The 22011-nt window shown below is 28.2% G+C and overlaps 2 protein-coding genes across 2 annotated transcripts; both read left to right on the forward strand.

Annotated features, from left to right (window-relative positions):
- The first annotated feature begins 931 nt into the window (after nt 1-931).
- Nucleotides 932-4575, forward strand: LOC121175315 (neurogenic locus notch homolog protein 3). The gene is made up of 6 exons (XM_041018310.1): nt 932-1087; nt 1191-1346; nt 2187-2255; nt 2347-2469; nt 3516-3614; nt 4224-4575. Exons 1-6 carry the CDS (start codon nt 979-981, stop codon nt 4307-4309), a joined length of 642 nt encoding a protein of 213 aa, XP_040874244.1. The 5' UTR covers nt 932-978; the 3' UTR covers nt 4310-4575.
- A 12342-nt stretch (nt 4576-16917) lies between these two features.
- On the forward strand, nt 16918-19133 carry LOC100794180 (gibberellin 3-beta-dioxygenase 1). Its single transcript, XM_003533009.4, has 2 exons — nt 16918-17619; nt 18367-19133. Exons 1-2 carry the CDS (start codon nt 17129-17131, stop codon nt 19001-19003), a joined length of 1128 nt encoding a protein of 375 aa, XP_003533057.1. The 5' UTR covers nt 16918-17128; the 3' UTR covers nt 19004-19133.
- The last annotated feature ends 2878 nt before the right edge of the window (nt 19134-22011 follow it).

Raw genomic sequence — 22011 nt, forward strand, 5'->3', positions numbered from 1 at the left:
ATTTGTATCAAACATTCCGTAAAAAATCGTGATATTTGGATCAAACCTGGTGTATCTCAAGTACTACAAGACTACAAGCCAGAAGAATTTTATTAGATGAGCTGAGGAGAGTAATAATATGCCTTGAATCGTGTTTTGTCTTTTCTTTCAAGTCTACCAATGATGCTTGATTGTGTCCGGCATGTAACGGAAATCTCAACACGTCTTCAATGGGAAAATCGAAGTGACAGGGTTATATGATTGTCTTATTTTCTTGGCAAAAAGCCGAAAGCCGAAAGCCGAAATTCATGCTCTTTTGATAGAATGGAATTAGAACAGAGACACAACTAATAGGAATTCAAAAAAATATCTACATAAAAAAAAGGAATTCAAAAAAATAAAATAAAAAGAGACAAACTAATAGGAAGGTAAATTTTAAGTCACAATCTTTATACTTTTAATTGTATTTGCATTGCATTTTTTTTATTATGTCTGTTACAATGGTAAGATTTTTTTTTTTCGTATCACATGATGATAACGAAATTTTCGACTTGGAATCTTATGTAAATTACCTGAACCGTACATTACTTCCCCAATCTCTTGCTTTTGATATGTTATTGAGATAAATTTTTTAGTTTGAATTATATATCACATTTTTTTCATTGTTACTGTATATATTTTTGCGAAACAAAATAATTGAATATAAATGGTCAATGTGTTGAAATTAAGGTTGAATTGTTTGGATACTATCCAAATTCGATATTTGACAGAAATAATTATTGAATCGATTTTACTCACCTTCCTGTTGAACTCAAAGTTAATCAAAATCCCTTTCCTCTAATGACTAGGAAGGTTAAGACAAAAAAAAAATATTTTTGTCAATTTTCATTGAGGCAAGTTAGGCTATATGTATACCTTTTAATTCAAGAAGTTTTTCATAGGTTATACTGGTTATAAATTATTTCACCCAGACTAGTTTCTCTCTTTAGTTTCTTCCCAATGGAAATGTTGACATGGACAATTTTTGCCCTTGTTTCTTTGTATCCCCTCTTCACTTGTGATGTCTCTGCTACTATTTCCACACAGTTAATGTCCAACCAAACACAAGGTATAGTTAATCCTTTATCTATTTATTTAATTGGAAATTGGATTGGTTTTCATTTAGTAATATTTTGTAGCTGATAGGTTATATCGTGATGTGTTTTGTGCAGATGATTTATCAAATATATGTGGTTTAGTATATTGTGGGAAAGGAACATGCCGACCTTCTTCCTCTGAATTGCTCGGTTTTACATGCGATTGTGAATCTGGTTGGAAGAAGCCTAAAATTGGTTCTGTCGAATTACCGCCATGCATTTTTCCTAACTGTGAGTAAAGTAATCGATCATCTTATTCTTACCCTTTATATTTATATATACGATATAAATTAAAAAGAAAAGTGCCTTCATTATATACTATATCCATTCTCTACCTTGAAGAATGAAAGAATGGATGTAGATTAAAGGAGAAAGTTAGGACATAAGTTATACTTTATATAAAAATTTCTTCTCTTACAAATCAATCAAACTCAAGTAAATAGTTAGAATTTACCACAAACTTGGGTAAATAGTAGAAGAATAATCTATTTAATGAAATAGTTTATTCGATTTTTTATATATGTAAATTTTTCTAAACCAACAACAATCGTGTACTGCTAACGAGATTTACTGAATGAGTTAAAAAACATTCTTCATCTTTGACTAAAAAAAATAGTTAGAATTTACATTTGAGTTTTGAAAAGAGGTTTTTGAAACTTTATTTATTTAAACAGGATAAATTTGAAATTTGAGTTTAATTTGATCAATCAATATATAAAACATGATTTTTTTTGTGTGTTTGGTTTCATAAAACGATTGTTTCTTGTTTCTTGTTGGTTGAACTGGCCTCTGAATAACTTTTTTTATTAATTTAGTATCTAAAATACACTTATATGCTAGAAGTGGAGTAACATAATATTAAAACACAATTTTATATTCATAATAAAAATGATTTAAGATACACGGGTGATTTTCTTTAAATGAAGGATTTGAATTCAAAGTGTTGTGTATGAAAGCCTTGTTGAAACTTGAAAGACTAGTTAACTTCTACCAATGTAATTTATGTAACGAAATTAAAAAGTTTCCATTGATTCAAACAAAAAGATGGTGAACTTTGGATGAAAGGTGCAGGTACTGTTAATTTAAATTGTGGTAATGGATCTCCGGCAACCCCTTCTCCACCTACAGAAGTGAATGACCGTAAGCTCACAATTCATTATTAATTGCCTTTTAATTTGTTCACTAGCTGCCAATTGTTTAACGCTTTAATTTCCTATTTTTGTATACACAGCTTGCTTGTTGAATTTCTGCGGGGATGGAACCTGTGTGAGTCATGGCTTTGATTTTAAGTGTCAATGCAATGAAGGCTCAGACAATCTACTTAATGATCCAAAGTTGTTTTGCTTTCAGAAATGTAAACTGCTTTTTTCTCATCCTCTTTTAATTTGCCTGATACGAGTATTGGATACGATAATACGCCATTTTAAAAAAAATATAAGATACTATACATATTAAAAAAATCAAAATCAATAACATATTCATTAAACATTAATAAAAATAAGATAGAAATTGCAAATAACTATGATCCAAAAATCCAAAATACTGGAATGACATTACTAAAAATAAAAAATTATAAATAACTTCTTATTGCCTAGCTACGAATAGGAATAGTATCAATTAATTTCCTCCCAATTAAAGAAAGAAGATGGAGCAGCTTTAGAATTTAAATAAATCTGAACTTCTGAATTTTTTTCTTTCTTTCTAATCTCCTATTCTCTGCTGGTTTGATACTTTGATTTATATAAATAAATTACACTTGATGAGGTTTGTTATCCCAATCTTTACATTTTTTAAGGAAGGATTTTTTGAAATAGACTTTTCTTAATGAAAGATTATACCTTAATCTTATCAAATATATAAACAATATGGTTTTATATATCTTTATTTTGGTGTTATCCGTTTTAAGAAGATTTGATTTATTTTAAATTTGAGTATTATGCTGGAACGATTTTTTCCTTTTTTGAATTGATCTGAGACTGGATACGTGCAGGATACGTATCCAGGGCGTATCCGATACTGGTATGTTGGCCAAAGCAGCATATCCGTGCTTCAGATTCATCCAATGCCTTTGAATTTTACTAGTATATTTCTTGGTAGAGCTAAATGCATGTTTGATATATGAATGCTTACTAGTTAATTTTTATTGACAAATGCTATAAATCCTTTTTTTTTATCAAGTTCAATATTAATAGGATTAATAAATATTTATTTGTTTCGATGCAACAATAAATTTCTATTTTTGATAAATAATTTTATTGGTTGGATAATAGGTCAAACTAGTTCGATTAAATCTAACGTACTCATTCAATCAAATAAGTATATTATATTAGAATTTAGAAATTCTATAGTTTGTTAGTTTACTAGTTAATTATGTTGAGCTTTAGGGGAATATTATTGCAGGCACTTTGGGAGGAGATTGCAATGGGCTTGATCTTGGGTTCGGCTCCGAAACTCCGCCACCGCCAGCAACACATGGGTCTGCCTCTCCTGGAACTGCAGGTTCAAAAATTTCCCATAATTCATAATCATCATGTTCAGTTTTATTCAGGAAGTTTACCTCAATTAGTTAGATATTTGATATAAAATCAAATTATAATATATTTTCTTTCTGAGAAGAGAAAACTTATGTCATTTCATTCAAAATAAGATATACGCCCAAGCTAGGGAATGGAAGACAAAATTTATTTTTCTCTAACTGAGTTTTGAAAAAAAGAAAGTATTAAAAATAACATGTAAATTAGAGAACCCGAAAGTTGAATGATTGAGACCATCGACCACAGTCTTACAGTCGATCTCGAATTCTATGTTGCTGGGATATTATTATTATTATTATTAAATCTTGAAGAATGTGAGTGTAATTTCGGGTAATATTAAGTGTAGTTTATTAAACATATATTTTGAATTTGAAACTTCTAAAATATAGTGCCTGCATGTAAGTCTTTTTTCATCTGTGACCAAATTATCAGAGTTACATGCCATTTCAAATTGTGAATAGATATGTTCTTTTAGATTTATCAACCAATCAGCTAATTTTATTAATCTTAATGGTGATAAACATTTGCACGCATAATTGCATTTATTTTTGTCATTTTGTTTACATGACAACAGGTTCAGGTGAAACGCTGAGTTGCACAAGGGAGCTTCATATGCTAGCTATGACGATATTAGCATTGATATTTCAAATCTGGACTTAAAAGGGAACATGATGAAGTGCGTTAACTTTTCTCATGGAACACAATCAATCAACACATGACATTTCCAAAAAACAGAGCTGGCTGGATTTTTATTGCACTTTTCGCTGACCATATCAGCCTACTTTTTCATTTACATAGCTTGTTCTTGCAGAGCAGAAAAATTATTAGTTGAGAGAGCTCATTCTCTTAAATAAATTTCATTTAATGTTTTCTCTATTGTCACTTATTTATGTTTTTCAACCATCTTTGAATATTAATAAAGCTAGTGAGGTGTTATGTGATAATATTTTTTCATTTTCATGTTGAAATTAATTTTGTTATTTACCTACATTTTTTAAATTTAAGTGAAACATCTAATAATATATTTTTTGCTATTAATTTTTACTGAATGCCTTGATCCGAAGTAATTTTGTTCTAGCCATATTCTATTTAATTAGGCCCAATCTTATTTTGACTCATATTATTTGTTTTCTTAAAATTTGAAGAGGGGTGCAAGACTAAAAAATTGACTAATCAAAATTTAGGATTGTATGGGGGACAAGTATGCTCTTCCATGAAAATTTAGTAAATGTATACCAATATTATAGTCTCTGAAGAAGTTATTAGTGACCTAAATTAATCCCTGAAAACGTTAACTGAAATGAATAAAAGATGAAAATGTTTTAAAATAATAATTGATAATTTTTTCTTTAAAAATTAAATTCGTTTGAGTAATTCTTTTTAACTATGGGATTGGATTTTATATTTTTAAAATGAGAGTTTTTGATAGTCGTGAAGAATGGTTCTGTTTAAAATACTGAATGCATGATGATGGAATATTACAAGAGGACTAAGCAAAATGGCCACCAAAAGCACTAAGATGACCAACTCTGCCATCTTCTTAAGCTTTCCACTGTTATGAATGATCTGTTCCTTTCTTAGCGATTTCCATTGAAATACAGAATCTGTTGTGATTGGTCGAACATGCATATGTGAATTAATGAAGAAGAAATAAAATCATGTGCAGCAAACTATACACAACACGTAGCAAATAAAACCAAGAGGTCTCTTTGTTTACTATCGATTAAAAAAGCAAAAGAGAAAATGTTTTTATTGAAATACGTAAAAGTACGCTTTCTTGTAATTTCTAAGTGTTTTTTTTTTTTTTAGATTTTTAATAAAATCTTTTTTCTTTTTATTTTTTAGTCAATAGTACACTTAGGAGACTCCCTCCTTAGCAACGCCAACACCCGTTGATTAATTATTAAAATTTTCAAAAGTTTAATTATCAATGCTACATTAATTATTTTAAATGAGATTTTGTAATCAACAATAAGGATTGACAGAGTATATGTATGATATATGATGTGCTGTTGCATCCTATGTATGAGAATTATGTTGTAATTTTATATTATCTGATATTTTTATCAAACATCTTTAATTCAATCAATTAGTTTATAACTTTTCAGTTTATAACTTATAACTCACTTTGAATTGTGTTTTTGCTATTATGTTGGTGTTTCCCATCATTTTCTAGTTAAATAAAACAAGAGGAAAACTGTCCTAATCCATGTTTTCTTTTCAAAATTATAATTTGTGGCATTACCTCTAGTACCTAATTATGTTTAATTTGTTGAATTCCATGTGATCACTTTATGGAAGTGGAAATCTAGCAAGCATTAGCGTAGATCGATCTGTTTGTTTCTTTAAAATAAGAGGGCCGACGGGCTTCTATTCAACTTAATTTGTTGGCTTTGCAAATCAGGGAGCCTTGACTTTATCATATTTAGGAATTTTTGGTTTTGTTAGCTACGCACTCATTAATCATGAACAACAATTTTTATTAATCCATTTTAAGTGTGAATGATTGAATAACGCTTTTTATGATTTTTAAAAAACATTTTTTTATCAAAAAAGTTTAAAAAATATTTTTTTCGTCCCAAAATAAGTGTCTCGTTAGAAAACAAAATTATTTCACAATAAGGATTATATTAGTTTTTAATGTGATATTAATTATTATTTTTAATAATACCCCTAATAAATATTATTTTAGTTTTTTAATGTAGTATTTATACTAAAGTTTTTTTTACTGGATAATACTAATACTAAAGTTAATTTTGTAATTTTTTTATCTATTAATTAGCTTTTTTAGTTTTTTTTATGTGTCTAAAATAACTTAGGACTACAAGTCTACAACATCAGTTAATTTTAACATGTAGTAATAAATTTTTAATACAAGTAGCTAATAAATAGTATTTTACACTACAATAATTTTATTTCGACGTGTGAGTCGAATGAGAGAGAAAAGAACAAGGAAAAGTTTTTTAAGTTTGATATTAACATATTAGAAGTTATTATTATTTTTAACAGAAACATATGAGAATAAAACTATAATGTTGTCATGCACTTCTTAAACTAAATTTATGTTACTATTTATTCTATGTGTATGCCCAGCCACAGTATTCTAGCACACTTTGTGGTCAGGTAGTCAGATCATATATTAAAAAAGAAAAAAGGAAAATAGTTTTGTCCACTATTTTTGCACCTCACCGTGGCAAAAGTCTTTCACGGCCATATGTTAATTTGAAAATCACTAAAGTGATAGTTTAGTGACTTTAGTCACCATAAATCTTTATGCGACAAAACTTATAGGCCTATGATTTTGTTTTACAAAAATTATATATAATTTTCAAAAACGTGATCTGACAATGTTATATTATGTATTTTTTATAATAATATCTGACAATATTTTGAATATGATTTGTCTTTCAAAAAATGACACTAACAAAAAAAGAAGATATAATTCTTAAAATAACTAATAAAGAGTCTCTACATGTAATAAAATATTTACTCTTGTGCTGTTAATATAGGAAAATGATAAAGATGCGACACAACAAGGAGACAGGAAGAAAAGCATCTTGCATATTTCGAAATCATTAGCTGCAAATAAGAAAAGTTTAAACAAAGTGGGTTCTCTATAGTCAGACAGTACGACTAAACATTTATTGCGCTTTCTCTGTACAGTACAAACGGAATTGCCTCCCACGTATAAGTTCAAAATCTATTTTTTTCTAAACCTAAAAACGAAATTGGGGTGATCATTACTTAATTTGACCATTTAATTAAATTCGTCACCAAGTATATTACCTCACAATTTCAAATAAAAAACAACCACAAGATAGCTTTATATACATCAATTTGATTTAGAAATATATATATTATGTACCCTTTATTTTTTTATTTTATTATTATAACCAATATGTTGTAAAAAAAAGCACACCCTATGTTTAATGTTATACATAGGAGTGCTTCTGATGTGATTTTGGTATAATTTTGATTTAAAATTAGTTTGAATTAAAAAAAAAATTAAGTGTGGTGTGATTTGATTCAATTTAAAATATTTATAAAATCCGAACCAAACTAAACCAAACTATTATTTTGAGGTTTGGTTTGGTTTAATTTTTGCGATTTGAAAATTCTACTAGTAAATATTAAAAAATATTTTTAAAATTTGTTATTAATCAGATAAAAATTGAATAAGAATTAGTTCAACAATCAATTATATAAAAATGGACAACAATTGAGCTTAAAGTAAAATAATAATTATTTTAAAATTAAATAATACTTAAATAATAATCATTCAACTTAAAAAATAAAAATAAAACATAATATTTGCTTTCAAGTTCAAACGAGTGAACTTAAAAAAACTAAAATAATATTCATAATATTTATTTTCAACCATGAAAACTTAGATAGTATATATTCAACAACATAACACTAATTGCAATAATAGTTTCTAGGAATGTAAAACTACAAATTGAATCAAACGGTGCCATTTGAAGAGTAAAAAACCAAATCAAACCAATGACCATTAGTTTTTATGTGATTTTTATTTTTTGGGTTAGCTTTCGATTTAATACTCGGTTTGATACACACACATTAACGTTTAAACTTCAAATTATATATATTTTGTTAACGTTTAAACTTCAAATCAACTCAGTCTAAATTAATCATTCATATGATCACGACTAAACACAATATTAGATTTATTAAAATATTAGACCAAAAGATATAAGGTTAGTTGAATGAATGGTTATGACTTGAGAGAGAAGAAGAGATGAGTTCAATCATTTTTTGTTAACAAAAATTAATAACAACAATAATAGTTAAGATTTACTGATAAAAAAATATTAAGCTGAAATTAGGCCAAAGTTAAATCCATTCAATTCAACCTAAATCATGAATACAACTTACAATAATAATAAATTATATTATACTAAATAATCTATATAATTTTTTTCCATTGTCAATCAATTTTCATGCAATTGTAGAGCTTCACGTATTTCGTGTAGTGGATCTTAGTTATTGTGTGGAGCTGCATGCTATACCGTGTGTGGATATATGCATGTAGAGGGGAGATTTTGTATTATGGGTTAAGAGTTGTATGCAGTTTTTATAATTCGTGTTTTGTTCAGGTTGTATCTATTTACTATTTTTATTATCCAGCCTGTAACACATGTTGGTCTTGTTTTTATCAATAAAATTCTTTCTGTCTATATATTAAAAAAAATCCTAAACATCACCCTTAAAAAATAATTATTATAAAAACTAACAATTTTAATTTTTATAATAATCTATGATTGAATGAGATTTCATTTTTCATTCCGAGTTTATTTAAATTTTAATCTTAATATAAAGTCTATATTATTTGTGAAGTTTATCTATAATAATGTGGTTACTTTTATATCTAATAATAGTATAAAGAGTTTCAAAATGAAAGCAACTATTAAATATAAAATCAGTTTGAAAAAGTAAATAGTAATTAAAATAGCACTTTTACCAACAAGATGAAATTTTATGAAAATATTGCTCCTAAAATATAAAATGAACAACAATTGTTTTAACCATTGTTTCACCTTGGAATATCGGTTATATAATCGTAAATCCTTGTGTTTTTTTAAAATTATTATTTTTATTTATTCAATTGGAAAAATTTATATCAAAAAATAAGAAAGAAAGAAAAAGGGCAAGTAAAAGAGATGTATATATTTCAATTAAAGTATTACTTTTCAAATATAAAGACAAAAGAAATGATAAGTAAAATGAATTGGAAAATTTAAATGTAATATACTTCATACCTACTTATTTTCCACCAAGAGTTAATTTTTGATATTGAAGACAGGTTTTAATGTAAAAATTTGTCGATAAAATTAAGTTGAACAAATATTTTAAATAAGTTTAACTGTTTATAACCAAATTTATTTAACTTAAAAATAAAGATTGATTTGCTCTGACATTTTGGAGTTTAATTAGGAAAACATTCTTCATCTTGTAGCATTAGCAAACTAGGTAAAAGGCACCATATTTTGTCGCCATGTACATTTGAAATTTCTTCTGTTCAATTATACCCTTGGGCATGCCGACTTTCTTTTTGTTCCCCTTCCAAAATCAAAGTTGATGCACACCAATCATCATCTTAATTCATATGCACGCGCACGATTAAATTAATAAAATAAATAGGATAATTTTTATACATTTTAAGTAATATATATAGAGAGAGGGAGAGGTAGGATAATTTTAATGTATATTCAGGAAAAAGATGTATATAGAATATACAGGGAGAGGATCCATTTCCGAGGAAACAAGATAATAAAGTGGCGGATCACACTTTATTTTGAAAAATTAAATTAAGTGTATATTTTATCTCCCTTAATTTTATATATTTAAATCTTCTATCCTTAATTTTTTCCTCCATGATAATAATATTAATTTTTATTTTTAAAATAAATTATCCCCTAACTCAAGACTCTAAATCTGCGACGAAAAAGTAATTATATATTCACAATAAAAATGCTTCTTACTTAATATTTTTCAGACGCATTTATATTATCGAGTATATATCAACATATTTCTCATCTCTAAAATTAAAAGGTTAATTCTTTCAAATTACAAAAGTCATTCTTCTAACAAAGTGTTTATAGCATATAAACTAATGATATTTAGACAACCTCATATATCAAATATCTTATCAGTATTTATTATTATTTTTATCTTTTTTTTTTATTATCACCTATTATACCAACATTTCTCTCTATCTTTTTCGTGATACCAGATAACATAAGGTATTTTAGAGCATTTTTAGTGGTAGATCCCAAATTAAGATTTTAGACCACTTTTTGATAAACCCTATAATGACACATAAGATTGAAGATCTGATAAGATCTTATTTATTTTTTTTTCTTTTAACGGTATATCTCATCTTGGAATTTTAGGTAATTTTGTGTAAGTTTCACTTTTAAATATTTTATTTAATTATTTGTTAAATTAATATAATTAAGTAATTAATTTTTTTTGTAAATGTCAGATAACACGAGGTGTCTTAGAGCATTTTTAGTGGTAGATCCCAAATTGAGATTTTAGACCACTTTTTGGTGGATCATATAGCGACACATAGGATTGAAGATCTGATCAGATCTGTTTCATTTTTTCTTTTAGCGGTATATCTCATTTTGGGATCTTAGACAATTTTGTGTAAGTTTCACTTTTAAATATTTTATTTAATTATTTGTTAAATTAAATATAATTAATTTTAAAATAATTAAGTAATTAATTTATTCCCCAACATTCCACTTTTTCATCCTCACTTTCTCCTCCCACTTCATCTTTCCCCACTCAGCCTTTTTATTTTCACTTTTTTCCGCTTCCCCTCTTACTTCTCTCCCCTTTTTCTTTCTTGTGCAACATCGCAACCTTCCCTCCCCCCCTCCCCCTTCTTCCTCTCTCCCGCGACGCCTAACGTCCGCTAAAGGAAGGAATTTTTTTCCTTTCTCTTCTGCTCTTGCATTTTTGTTCTTATTTTTTTTCCTTCTTCCATTATTTTTTTTTCTTATTCTTGGGATGGTTGTTGGTTTGTTGGTTTTGTTTGTAATTTTTTTAACATTGTGCAAAGATCTTGAGGGTTCTTCTACAAAAACCTATTCTCCACCCTGGATATCTCTACACTATCTTTATTGTAAGATCTCTACAAAATCATATCTTGAACATAAGATCCTTCCTCAAGATCTGACATTAAAGATGCTCTTATGATTTAATTTCCCCCTATTGTATACGTACACGACTAAAAGTTGACATCTTATTTGCATATTTAAAAGACTTCATATAAATTATTTTCTCATTATATCATTTTTTCCTTTACAAAGTATCTACTAATTTTATTATGATCTATCTTATAATTATTTTTATAATAACATAATAAAAAAGTTAAATCAATTCATGTATATCAAATAAGAAAACTTCTCATTGTGAGAAATGAGAACTATAAATATATCATTAGATCTTATTTAAATAGACAAACTAAAATAAAAATGCACATAATTTTTTTAATGCGGTAGATTTCTAAATAACTTTAATCTTGACCTTATAAAATGGTTGTATGACTCTGATTTAAAGTTATCATATTATTAAAAGGGAAATATTTTTACTTATACTCTCTATCTCTCTCAATATATATACTTTTTCTCAAAGTTTTTAGAAAGAATTTTTTAACAAATATACCTTAAAAATGTTTTAGAAAGAATATACTCTAGCTCTAAGGAGTATAATTTGTTAAAATATATTTCTAAATAAAAAAGTATATAGATAGATAAAGATAGAGATATATTGAGAGAGTTGTACAATGTAGTTGTAAATTACGATTTTGATGTTGAAAGGTCATAGATCCAAGTTGTCAAAATAGTTATCCTGTATTTACAGTAACAATCCCAATATATGGCCCGAATTAACTCCTTCTGCCTACAAAGAGTGAGCAATTTGATATGAATTTCATGTGTGATGTTGCGAACAGACCGAGTTCATGTCTCATGAATTATAGTCATGTACGTACGAGCAATTACAAATTACAAGAGTGCCATCAATGTATTCATTATCAGTATCAAATTAGTAATACATTACATATACGTAACCCGTGGAAACATAAAGTAATCAAGGAGGTTTATGTAATTTAATTTTTTGAAGCAAAGTAATTTAATTTTTAAACTTTATCATTCATTATTACTCTCTTTTTTGATATATATTTTGTCATCATAATATTAATGGGTGAAATATCCATCAATTTTATCATAATTGGACTGATCACTTTTAATAATTTTTTCTTTCTAATTACATTTTTTTAATCTCAAACCAAAACCTTACTTAAAAGATTTAAATTGAGTATTAATCGGATCATCAACATGTTATAGTACTCTCTCTTCGTATACGGTGCCACAAATACTACAGCACAGAGAGGGAAATTAGAGCAACCTAATACCTTGTATAAAGGAATAAAAGGAAGAAAGTAAACGAGTACCGTTACTGTACAGAAGCATTGTGTTTGGTGATATTATATATGGGAACAACCCACAAAATTGTTGTACTGTTATCAAACCATTGCTGATGCCGAATATCAATAGGCCAACTAAAGGGACATGGGACAGGGAAAACAAAAATCCAACCGCAAAATACGAAAATAAATTTCACTGCTTTTCTTGGGAGTGATCATATGTACAATTAATACAAGTGGAAGTTAAAGCATATAGAACAGAAATCTCATCCAGTCCCATTTTGTATTTTTTATTTTCCATAATTTATTTATGACATAAATAAGGGACAATTTGTTACATATTCGATAAAAGTGATTTTTATATAAAATAGTTTAGTGATGATTTTTTCTTATAGATCAAGAAAAACCAGAAATTAACTTATATTTGTTTTTTCAGGTATAATTTATGTTTGTTTGGTATCATAAAGTAACCTATTTTTTTTTAAAAAAAAAACTGGTTTTATAAGAAGCTATATAAAATAATTTTTTTATCAGCTTTTGATTAATCTGAATACCTGAAACAAAAATGGATTTTTTTTATAGTGATTGTTATTTTTTCTAAAAGTGATTTTTTATTAAAAAAAACTGTAACAAATGAGTTCTAATTCGATTTTATTAAAATCAGCTCTTAGAGTGTAAATGAGCAAATGACTTTTACATATATATGTTGCTCAATTATGTGCTATATATTCTTTTCTTCTGTCTAAATATACGGAACTCTTAAAAAATTAGTTCATTTTACTTAAAAATAAGTTGAAGAGTGCTTATGCTGCATTATTTCACTCCAATGCATGGTGTAATAAAAAAAAAAAATTGTGTGTAAAATATTAGGTGCTATTTTTTTTTATAAACTACAAATATTTACTGAAAACAAAAAAAAAAGTTGAGACATAAATTATTAAAATAGATTTTTTTTTTCTTAATTAACAAAGCCTTTCTCATATGTTCACAAAATAATCACTATAAAAAATACTTAACAATAATCACAAAGCAATTTACATGTAAATTTTAAAAAATCGTTGGTAAAATTTTAGTGACAAAAAGTTTGTCAGTAATATTTTAATTTCGTGTAGTGAATAAATAAGTTTCACCACTCAACCAAGTTGATTGGTTGACATATAAATAACAAATTTAATATATATAATTAGTGATGGATGATACTACTATATCGATTTGTGCAGTTTAATTTTTGACTCATCGGTCTGACTAATCACCCAATGATTTTTTTTTTTTTTGGAAGGCAATAACCCAATGATCTTACTATGTTAGTCACCCGTTTGAGTTGTAAGATATTGATAGAGAGGAGGGATAGAGATTCTAACTCCGTCATTTACGTAGGATTATAGAATTGTGACAAAACGATACTAAATGGTCTTGTGTTGGGATTTTTTTATTATAAATAAGGGGTTACAAAAATAGATAAATTGAGTTTTAAAACATAAATTTCATTTTATATATATATATATATATATATATATATATATATATATATATATATATATATATATATTGTAATCATTTTAAATAAATTGATTTTCAAATTTAAAAAAATAAAAAACTAGACACAAGGAAATTGTGAATTGAATCACGACTTTAGGATAACGAAATTTAAAAAAGAATCATGTTTATTAGTGAGATGACTTTAACAAAAAGTAAAATAAAAAATTAGAATCAAATTAAATTTAATAATATATATATATATAAAAGTTGTGTTTTGAAATTTGACTTTCTCATCACAAAGTCATATTTCATAACAGGATTTATTCGTTTTTATAATTTTTTAAATTTTTTTTAAAAATTACCCAAAATGTAAAAAACCTTGTGGAGAAAAAATGAAATGAGATTAGTTATTACTTTTTTAAAGATAATTATATTTAAATTAAAATGAAATTATACGTGTATACACGTGTATTGATAATATGTTATATATATACACAGGATTACCGAATTGTGATAAAAAAAGGTATAATATATCACATTGATAAACGAGGTTTTGTGTTGAGCACTTGACTTGAGTGTATATTACTGTTGATTGTGTATGTAAGATTACTCTGAAGTCATGATGCTGACTACTCAAATGGCCTATATATATTGTCCTATGGTGATTCGGAAGGATATGAGAACCAAGCTGGAAGAGTTTGATTTAAATATTTCAGATTTTCTATATTTGAAGACAGAGGCACATGTTGGGGAAGGGCCCCTAGCTGCCCTAGCACCTTTTCGCGTAAGGAAAATAATGGATGGATAATTTATGCTAATAGACATATTATAATGTGATAAATAATAATGGGATAAAAGGAAAGAAATTTTAAAAAAATTAAATATATAAACTAAATGTTTATATATATCGTTGGAATGCCAAAAAAAATAGTACTCTATTATTAATGAATTGAGAGGTTGCAATGGCTATCCTTTCAGCTTTTCATACTCCAGCAATATTGTTCGCAAAGGATATGTTGAACCTTTCCTTTGCCTTTTCTTTTGTTCTTTCTCTTGTCCATGTATTTAACTGTTTTTCTTTTCTTCGTTTCCCTTGTCTCTTTTAATTTTGTTATATATTGTTATGAGTCTGAGAGTCTCATGATGGATAAATTATATTAGAGAATGTTGCTAGCTAGCATTAATACTACTCTTTAATAATACTGACATACCATTTTATACCATTAAAGTATATAAATTATGTATTACTTGCTATTTACTATTATTTTCTAGAGTAAATTATACTAATACTGATATTCTCTGAAGTTTCACGAGATTATATAAAATTAGTTAAGTTGGTTAAACAATATTCCTGAGTTTCTTACAACAGATTTGATTGTTCTTGTTTTTTTAACATCAAAATTGATTTTCAAAAAGAAATTAAAAACCAAATCAAATCATAATTTTTTTTTCATAATCAGTTTTCAATTTTTTAAAACTAATTTTTCATTTTATAACCAGTTGATTTAATTTTCAACACTCCTACTTGTTAGAAACTTTTGCTAACATAGAAGGATAAATCTTTGGACACTGATATATCTTATTAGACACCTTTAGTGAAAAAGAGAAAGAAGAAAAAAAATGTAGGTGTGATAAGTAACACAATTTGATAGGAAGAAAAAGATTAAAAAAAAGATAGGATATCAAAATAAGTGTTTATAATATAGAAAAAATATTTAGTAGACATATGATATGTTATTTAATACCTAATACTTAGCGATTAAAAAAAAGAAGAAAAATATATGCAAGGTAGAATTTATAATGTGATAGGAATAAAAAGATAAAGAAAAATAAGAGAGGTTAATGAGATGTTTAAAATTATGAGTGATTAATGTATTATTACTTTATAATATATGAATGTTCATATTTCATTACTCAAATAACCTAAAGAACAATGATATTTAGACACTCATTTTTTTAAACACATATTCAACATATCCATTATTTTTTTTCTCTTTTTATTACATATCACCTATAATTTATATATATATATTATTTCTTTTATCTTTTTTTCACTAGGTGTTTAAGATGAATCACACTAAAAAGAGAGTGATCTAGAGGCTGTACAATTAAAGATGACCTAAAAGAATTAATTGGTACTACCTATACAAACAAAATGTATATACTTTTATGGTAGTCTTTTCTTTAAAAACTCCATAGTTAAGCATGCTTAGATTAAAGCAATTATGAGATGAGTGACATTATAGAAATTTTTTTGAAAAAATATATGAGTGAGGATAAAACACATTGAAAAATTTTATATTAGAGTCATTGATCTTAGAAGCACCTGAAACAGATTGTCGAGGTCTAAGAAATAATTATATATGAAGGGTTCTGAGCAATGGAGGGTTACGATCAACAAAGGGTTACGATCAACAAAAATATTCAATGAAGTGTTATGATGTTAAGTATTATAAAAGACGTTACATTTAATATCATATTCTACAATTAGAAATGTTACATTTAATATCATGTTAGGTATTGAAAGATTATTAATTTTGGTATAATATAAGATTTTTTTTATAGAAGGTAACATATAAGATTCCTCTCACTCCATTTAATCATTTATACCTTAATTGTATTTGAAAGATATGAAGTGGAATGAAAAAGAGAAAGAAAAAAAAATGGGATACAGAGGCGTTATGAGTGGCAAAAACAAGTGTCAAAATCCAAAATAGAATTACTCCCCCACCTCTCTTCTGTCTCCCTCTCATTTGGTTTGGTTGGTTTGGGTTAAGTGTAAGCATTGTCGGCTTCTTCCGCACCATCCTCTATATATACTGACATCCCACAACAATGTTTCTCAATCTCAACTCATCTTTCAGTAACATATTCCGTAGCATCTACCCAGTCAGTACTCACCAATGGCAATAGGCCAATAGCTATAATTGCCCAAACCCAACTCATAATTTCAAATTTTGCTCAATACTTTATCTACAGGTGTAACATTGATTAAACACAAACACAAATCACCTCTTGTTGGTTCTTAATTTCTTTCTTCCACTATGCCTTCTCTCTCGGAAGCCTTTAGAGGTCACCCCGTGTACCTTCATCAGAAACACCACGACTTCAACTCACTTCAAGAACTCCCTGACTCTTACGCTTGGACACAACCTGATGATGATGATCACCGTCTCACAAATTACCCTTCCAACAATAAGACTAAGACCGTTGTCCCCATCATCGATTTGAACGACCCAAATGCTCCAAACCTCATAGGCCATGCATGCAAAACATGGGGTGTGTTCCAAGTGGTGAACCATGGCATCCCCACGAGCCTCTTCAGTGACATTCAGAGGGCTAGTCTTGCTCTATTCTCCCTTCCTCTTCACCAGAAGCTCAAAGCAGCTCGCTCCCCCGACGGCGTCTCCGGCTACGGCCGCGCTCGCATTTCCTCCTTCTTCCCCAAGCTCATGTGGTCTGAGTGCTTCACAATTCTCGATTCCCCTCTTGATCTTTTCCTCAAACTCTGGCCACAAGACTATGCTAAATACTGGTACGTACGTGCTATATATGCTACCAAATAGTTCTTTTTTTTTACACGAGGGACAGACAATTCTCAAATCAATAGTAACAAATACTTAACACCCTCACTCACCACTTTCTCAAATCTTAATAGTAACACTTAAAATAATATGCTGCCTAGCTAGATATTATTCCTTCTGTTCTGCTTTTCTTTATGTTCTTCTTCTAATTCTGGTAAGAAGTGAAGGAAGGGAAGAGAGACACTTTTGCTTCTGATTTTGTGATGAAGGTTCCACTAGGCAAAGTTAGAAGCCGATTTTTTCATCCTAATGCAAATAGCAAAGATCACTATAATGACATTGAAGGACCCACCCTTATGAGAATCTACTAAACTAAATCCACTTGCTTGCCACTGTCATTTTCCAACCCCAATAGTTCAACGTGGTGCTGATTTTATTAAAATAGTAAAACATTCACACGTTAAAAAACAGGTGGTGCCTTTTTTACAACTTTTTTTTTCTTTCAGGAAAACAAAAGGTGAAAAGAGAAGCTGAGTGGTGTAACATATACTTGATTTATGTCTTTTTAAAGCGAAATGTTTTTCTTACATTAACTTTTATGTAATATTTTATAGAAAAAGAGAGAGATTTGGAGAAAAGAGACAAGTATATAATATAATAAATAAGTGATACAGAGAGAAATAGAAAGAAATGTATTATATGAATAATATGATTCTTTTCTAAACATTCCTCTTTGTGGTCTATTCTATAATTTGCAGTGATATTGTCGTGGAATATGAAGCAGCCATGAAAAAGCTAGCAGCGAAGTTAATGTGCCTTATGTTGGCTTCCCTTGGTATTCCCAAGGAAGACATTAAATGGGCTGGGCCGAAAGGAGAATTCAACGGGGCTTGTGCGGCTTTGCATTGGAATTCTTACCCGAGTTGCCCGGATCCGGATCGGGCCATGGGTCTGGCCGCGCACACGGACTCCACTCTCCTCACAATCCTGCACCAAAACAATGTCAATGGGCTTCAGGTTCTCAAGGAAGGGGAAGGGTGGGTGGCGGTGCCTCCGCTTCCCGGAGGGCTCGTGATCAACGTCGGCGATCTGCTCCACATTTTGTCAAACGGGTTGTACCCGAGTGTGCTGCATCGAGTTCGGGTGAACCGAACCCGGCAGAGGTTCTCGGTTGCTTATCTATATGGGCCCCCAACAAACGTCCAAATCAGTCCACAAGTAAAATTGGTAGGCCCAACAAGGCCCGTTCTTTATCGATCAGTGACTTGGAACGAGTACCTTGGCACCAAAGCAAAGCTTTTTAATAAGGCTCTTTCAGCTGTTAGGCTTTCTTCATCTATTAACGGTTTGTTTGATGTAAACGAGGATAAGAGTAACGACTTTCAAGTGGGCTAGAATCTAGATAGCCATAGGCTTGAACTTTTTTTACCCTTCTCGGTCAAATCTTGTACCAGCCATAAAAGGCAAAAATGAAAATAATAAAATAAAATTTCAAAGACACATGATTTGCTTAAATGGAATTAATCTGGTTTTGGGGTGGGGGGGTTCAAACAGCAAGTCGTTGGAGAGGGGTAGAGAAGACAAATATCGTTTGGCACCAAACTATAGAGAGTAAAACCATTCTCAATGTGTTGAAAGGGTTAGATAGAATAGCAGAAATTGAATACTCAATTCTGGTACATGATGCACGACCCATATTTTCTATCAGAGCATATGGTATTTGCTCACAAAATTTACATATTAAACTTTACATAATTTTAATATTAACTTTAAATTCTATACCGGTAGTATAAAAAAGTTACATAGTTAATTAATTAAAAATTATTGTTGATATGATTTTTAAGATTAAGAAACTTGTTTGTGCATAACTTGATAATATAAATTTTTTTATATTGCTAGTGCATATATTATTTATTTTTAATATTTTGTAAAAATTGTATAATTTATACATTCATGAAAAGGCCTATTTACTAAAAAACATGTTTTCTATTTTGTTTCTTTTAATCATAAATCTGATATCTTATTTTCTGCTTTCAAATATTAGTATGCAGTAAAAACAATTCCTTTTGTGTTCTATATCATTTCTCAAAAACAAGAACAAAATAAAAAATAACATAACGATTTTATAATTAAATAATAATAAAAAAAACTTCCTTATAAAATCACGAGGGTGTGAACGCAGAAGGCCGTTCGACCATTTGTGGTTGTCTCATCGATCGATGACATGAACATTTGTAACAGCTTTTTTTGTTTTGTTTTGGATCGGGTGAATAAGAGATTGGCGTTGTTGATGAGAAAGCGAAGAACTTCAAATCAGAGCACATGTTTGGGTTTCTCACTTCAAAATAATGCAAAAGTGAGGAAATTAATAACTAATGTCAATCATATCGGCTTATGAAATAATAATTGTCTGAAGGCGATGATGTTCTTGTCTCTCTGCAAGACTGCAACCACGTGTTGGTTTCTAGCCTTCCTGTCGTGGGAACCATATATGGCAGGTTCCAGTGGAGTGGGGTAGAGACTACTTCTACAGTTCTACCAGTATTATATTTTATTTGTTTCAATCTCATAAAAAAAAGAGTTTTTTTTGCCTTAAAGAAATTTTTTAACCGATAATTAGAAATAAATCATTTAGAGATGAAAAATCACTGGAAAATATAGTTTATACTAGTAGTATGTCTTCTTCATATATGTTCAAATTATTTAAGATAAAATTCTCTCATATTTTCTTTTATCACAAGTGTTATCTTAACTTTTTCCTCTAACGCATACAGTAACCAACCTTTACTTTATATACATTTATATACTACCTCAATTTAAAGAATAAATAATGCATATATATATATATATATATGTGTGGTTAAATGATAAATTTGTTAACTTTTTTATAATAATTATATTAAGAATTATTTTTATTTGATTGATAGTTTAAATTTTTTAATAATAACAAAAAATGTCAATTAAATTCTAATGTAAATTAGGGACTTTAAATAAATGTAATGTAATTTTTTTTCAAACAACATGAATGAAATTTAATTTGTCTAACAAAAACTACATTAAGAAATTATTTTTTTATACTAGAACATAAATACTAGTGTTTAGTGAAAATTAACTCTATGTTCAGCAAAATTATTTGATAAACTAGCTGAAAGTTGAAAATTGAAAAATTAATTTATTAAATTGTGAGTGTTTAATAAAATTAGTTATTAAAATAATTAAATAATATAAAATGAAACAAAAATAATAAATTTATAATTTATTTTGAAAGGATAATAAAAAAATTTAATAAATTTATTAAGGATAAAAAAGAAAGAAATATAGAAATATTGAAGCTAACGTTTCAAAAAATACTTAAAACTATTAAAAAAAATTATTTATCATATAATTAAATAAATTTTTTAACTAATAAAAAGAAAATTAAAAACTAACTTAAATATCTTGCTAGATATGGTCGATCGAAGTTAAATATTAAGCTAATTTCTTACAATGATTCCTAAAATAATCAGAAATTTGTGCCAAGAAGGTGACTTTGCTCAACTATGAGTTTCTATCTTTGCTATTTCAAAGAGCACTTGGTGTTGAATGATCGAACAAGAATTGGATTTGTGCGAAAGTAAAATGAAAAGCAATGAAAGGAAGTAAAGGCAGAAAAATATATTAGTAAAAATATTTATGTTTGATTGATCTGTTGTGTTTGTAAAATTAACGGTACAAGACCTATTTAAATTGCTAAGGATTCAATTACCACATTTTTCTACTTAACAACCGCTAAAAACATGGCATGGACCCTGTTTAGCTATTTTTACCATGATTCAACTTTAATTTGTGGTTACATTTAGCTAATTTATTATACATAATAGGCTATTTATACATAATAAGAAAAATTATCTTAGAGAACTCGTATAATACTTATAAAAAATTAAGGTGCTTGCGCAAATTTAAAGCATGAATCTATATCTAATTTTTCTTATAACTGCCACGGATATAATTTGTGCATTGCGCGACAAGATGTCATTACCAGTATTAATTAGTTATTGGGATGGTGATAAAAGAAAAAGTAGTGAAAGATATATAGATAGGACCGACAAAAAAGAGGCACTAACCAATATGAAAGAGGCATTGCTTGCTTGCACTATCATGCTCCTTAATTATATCCCTTCTATTATAAGGTACAAGCTTGTTAAAGTGGTTGAGAAATTTGAGGTGAATATGGTGATCTAGAAACAAAAGGAAGTGTTTACTAGTACAGATATTCAACAATGTTATAACTCTCGTGTTATGTTATGTATGTCAGTATGTGGGTTACAAAGGGTTGTTGATGAATATGGTGATCTAGAAACAAAATGAAGTTTCAAGTACAGAGACAACGGTAGTTATTATGTTGAGTACTTAGGGTGTGCGAG

Source organism: Glycine max, chromosome 8, assembly GCF_000004515.6.
Source record: "Glycine max cultivar Williams 82 chromosome 8, Glycine_max_v4.0, whole genome shotgun sequence".
Classification (NCBI taxonomy): domain Eukaryota; kingdom Viridiplantae; phylum Streptophyta; class Magnoliopsida; order Fabales; family Fabaceae; genus Glycine; species Glycine max.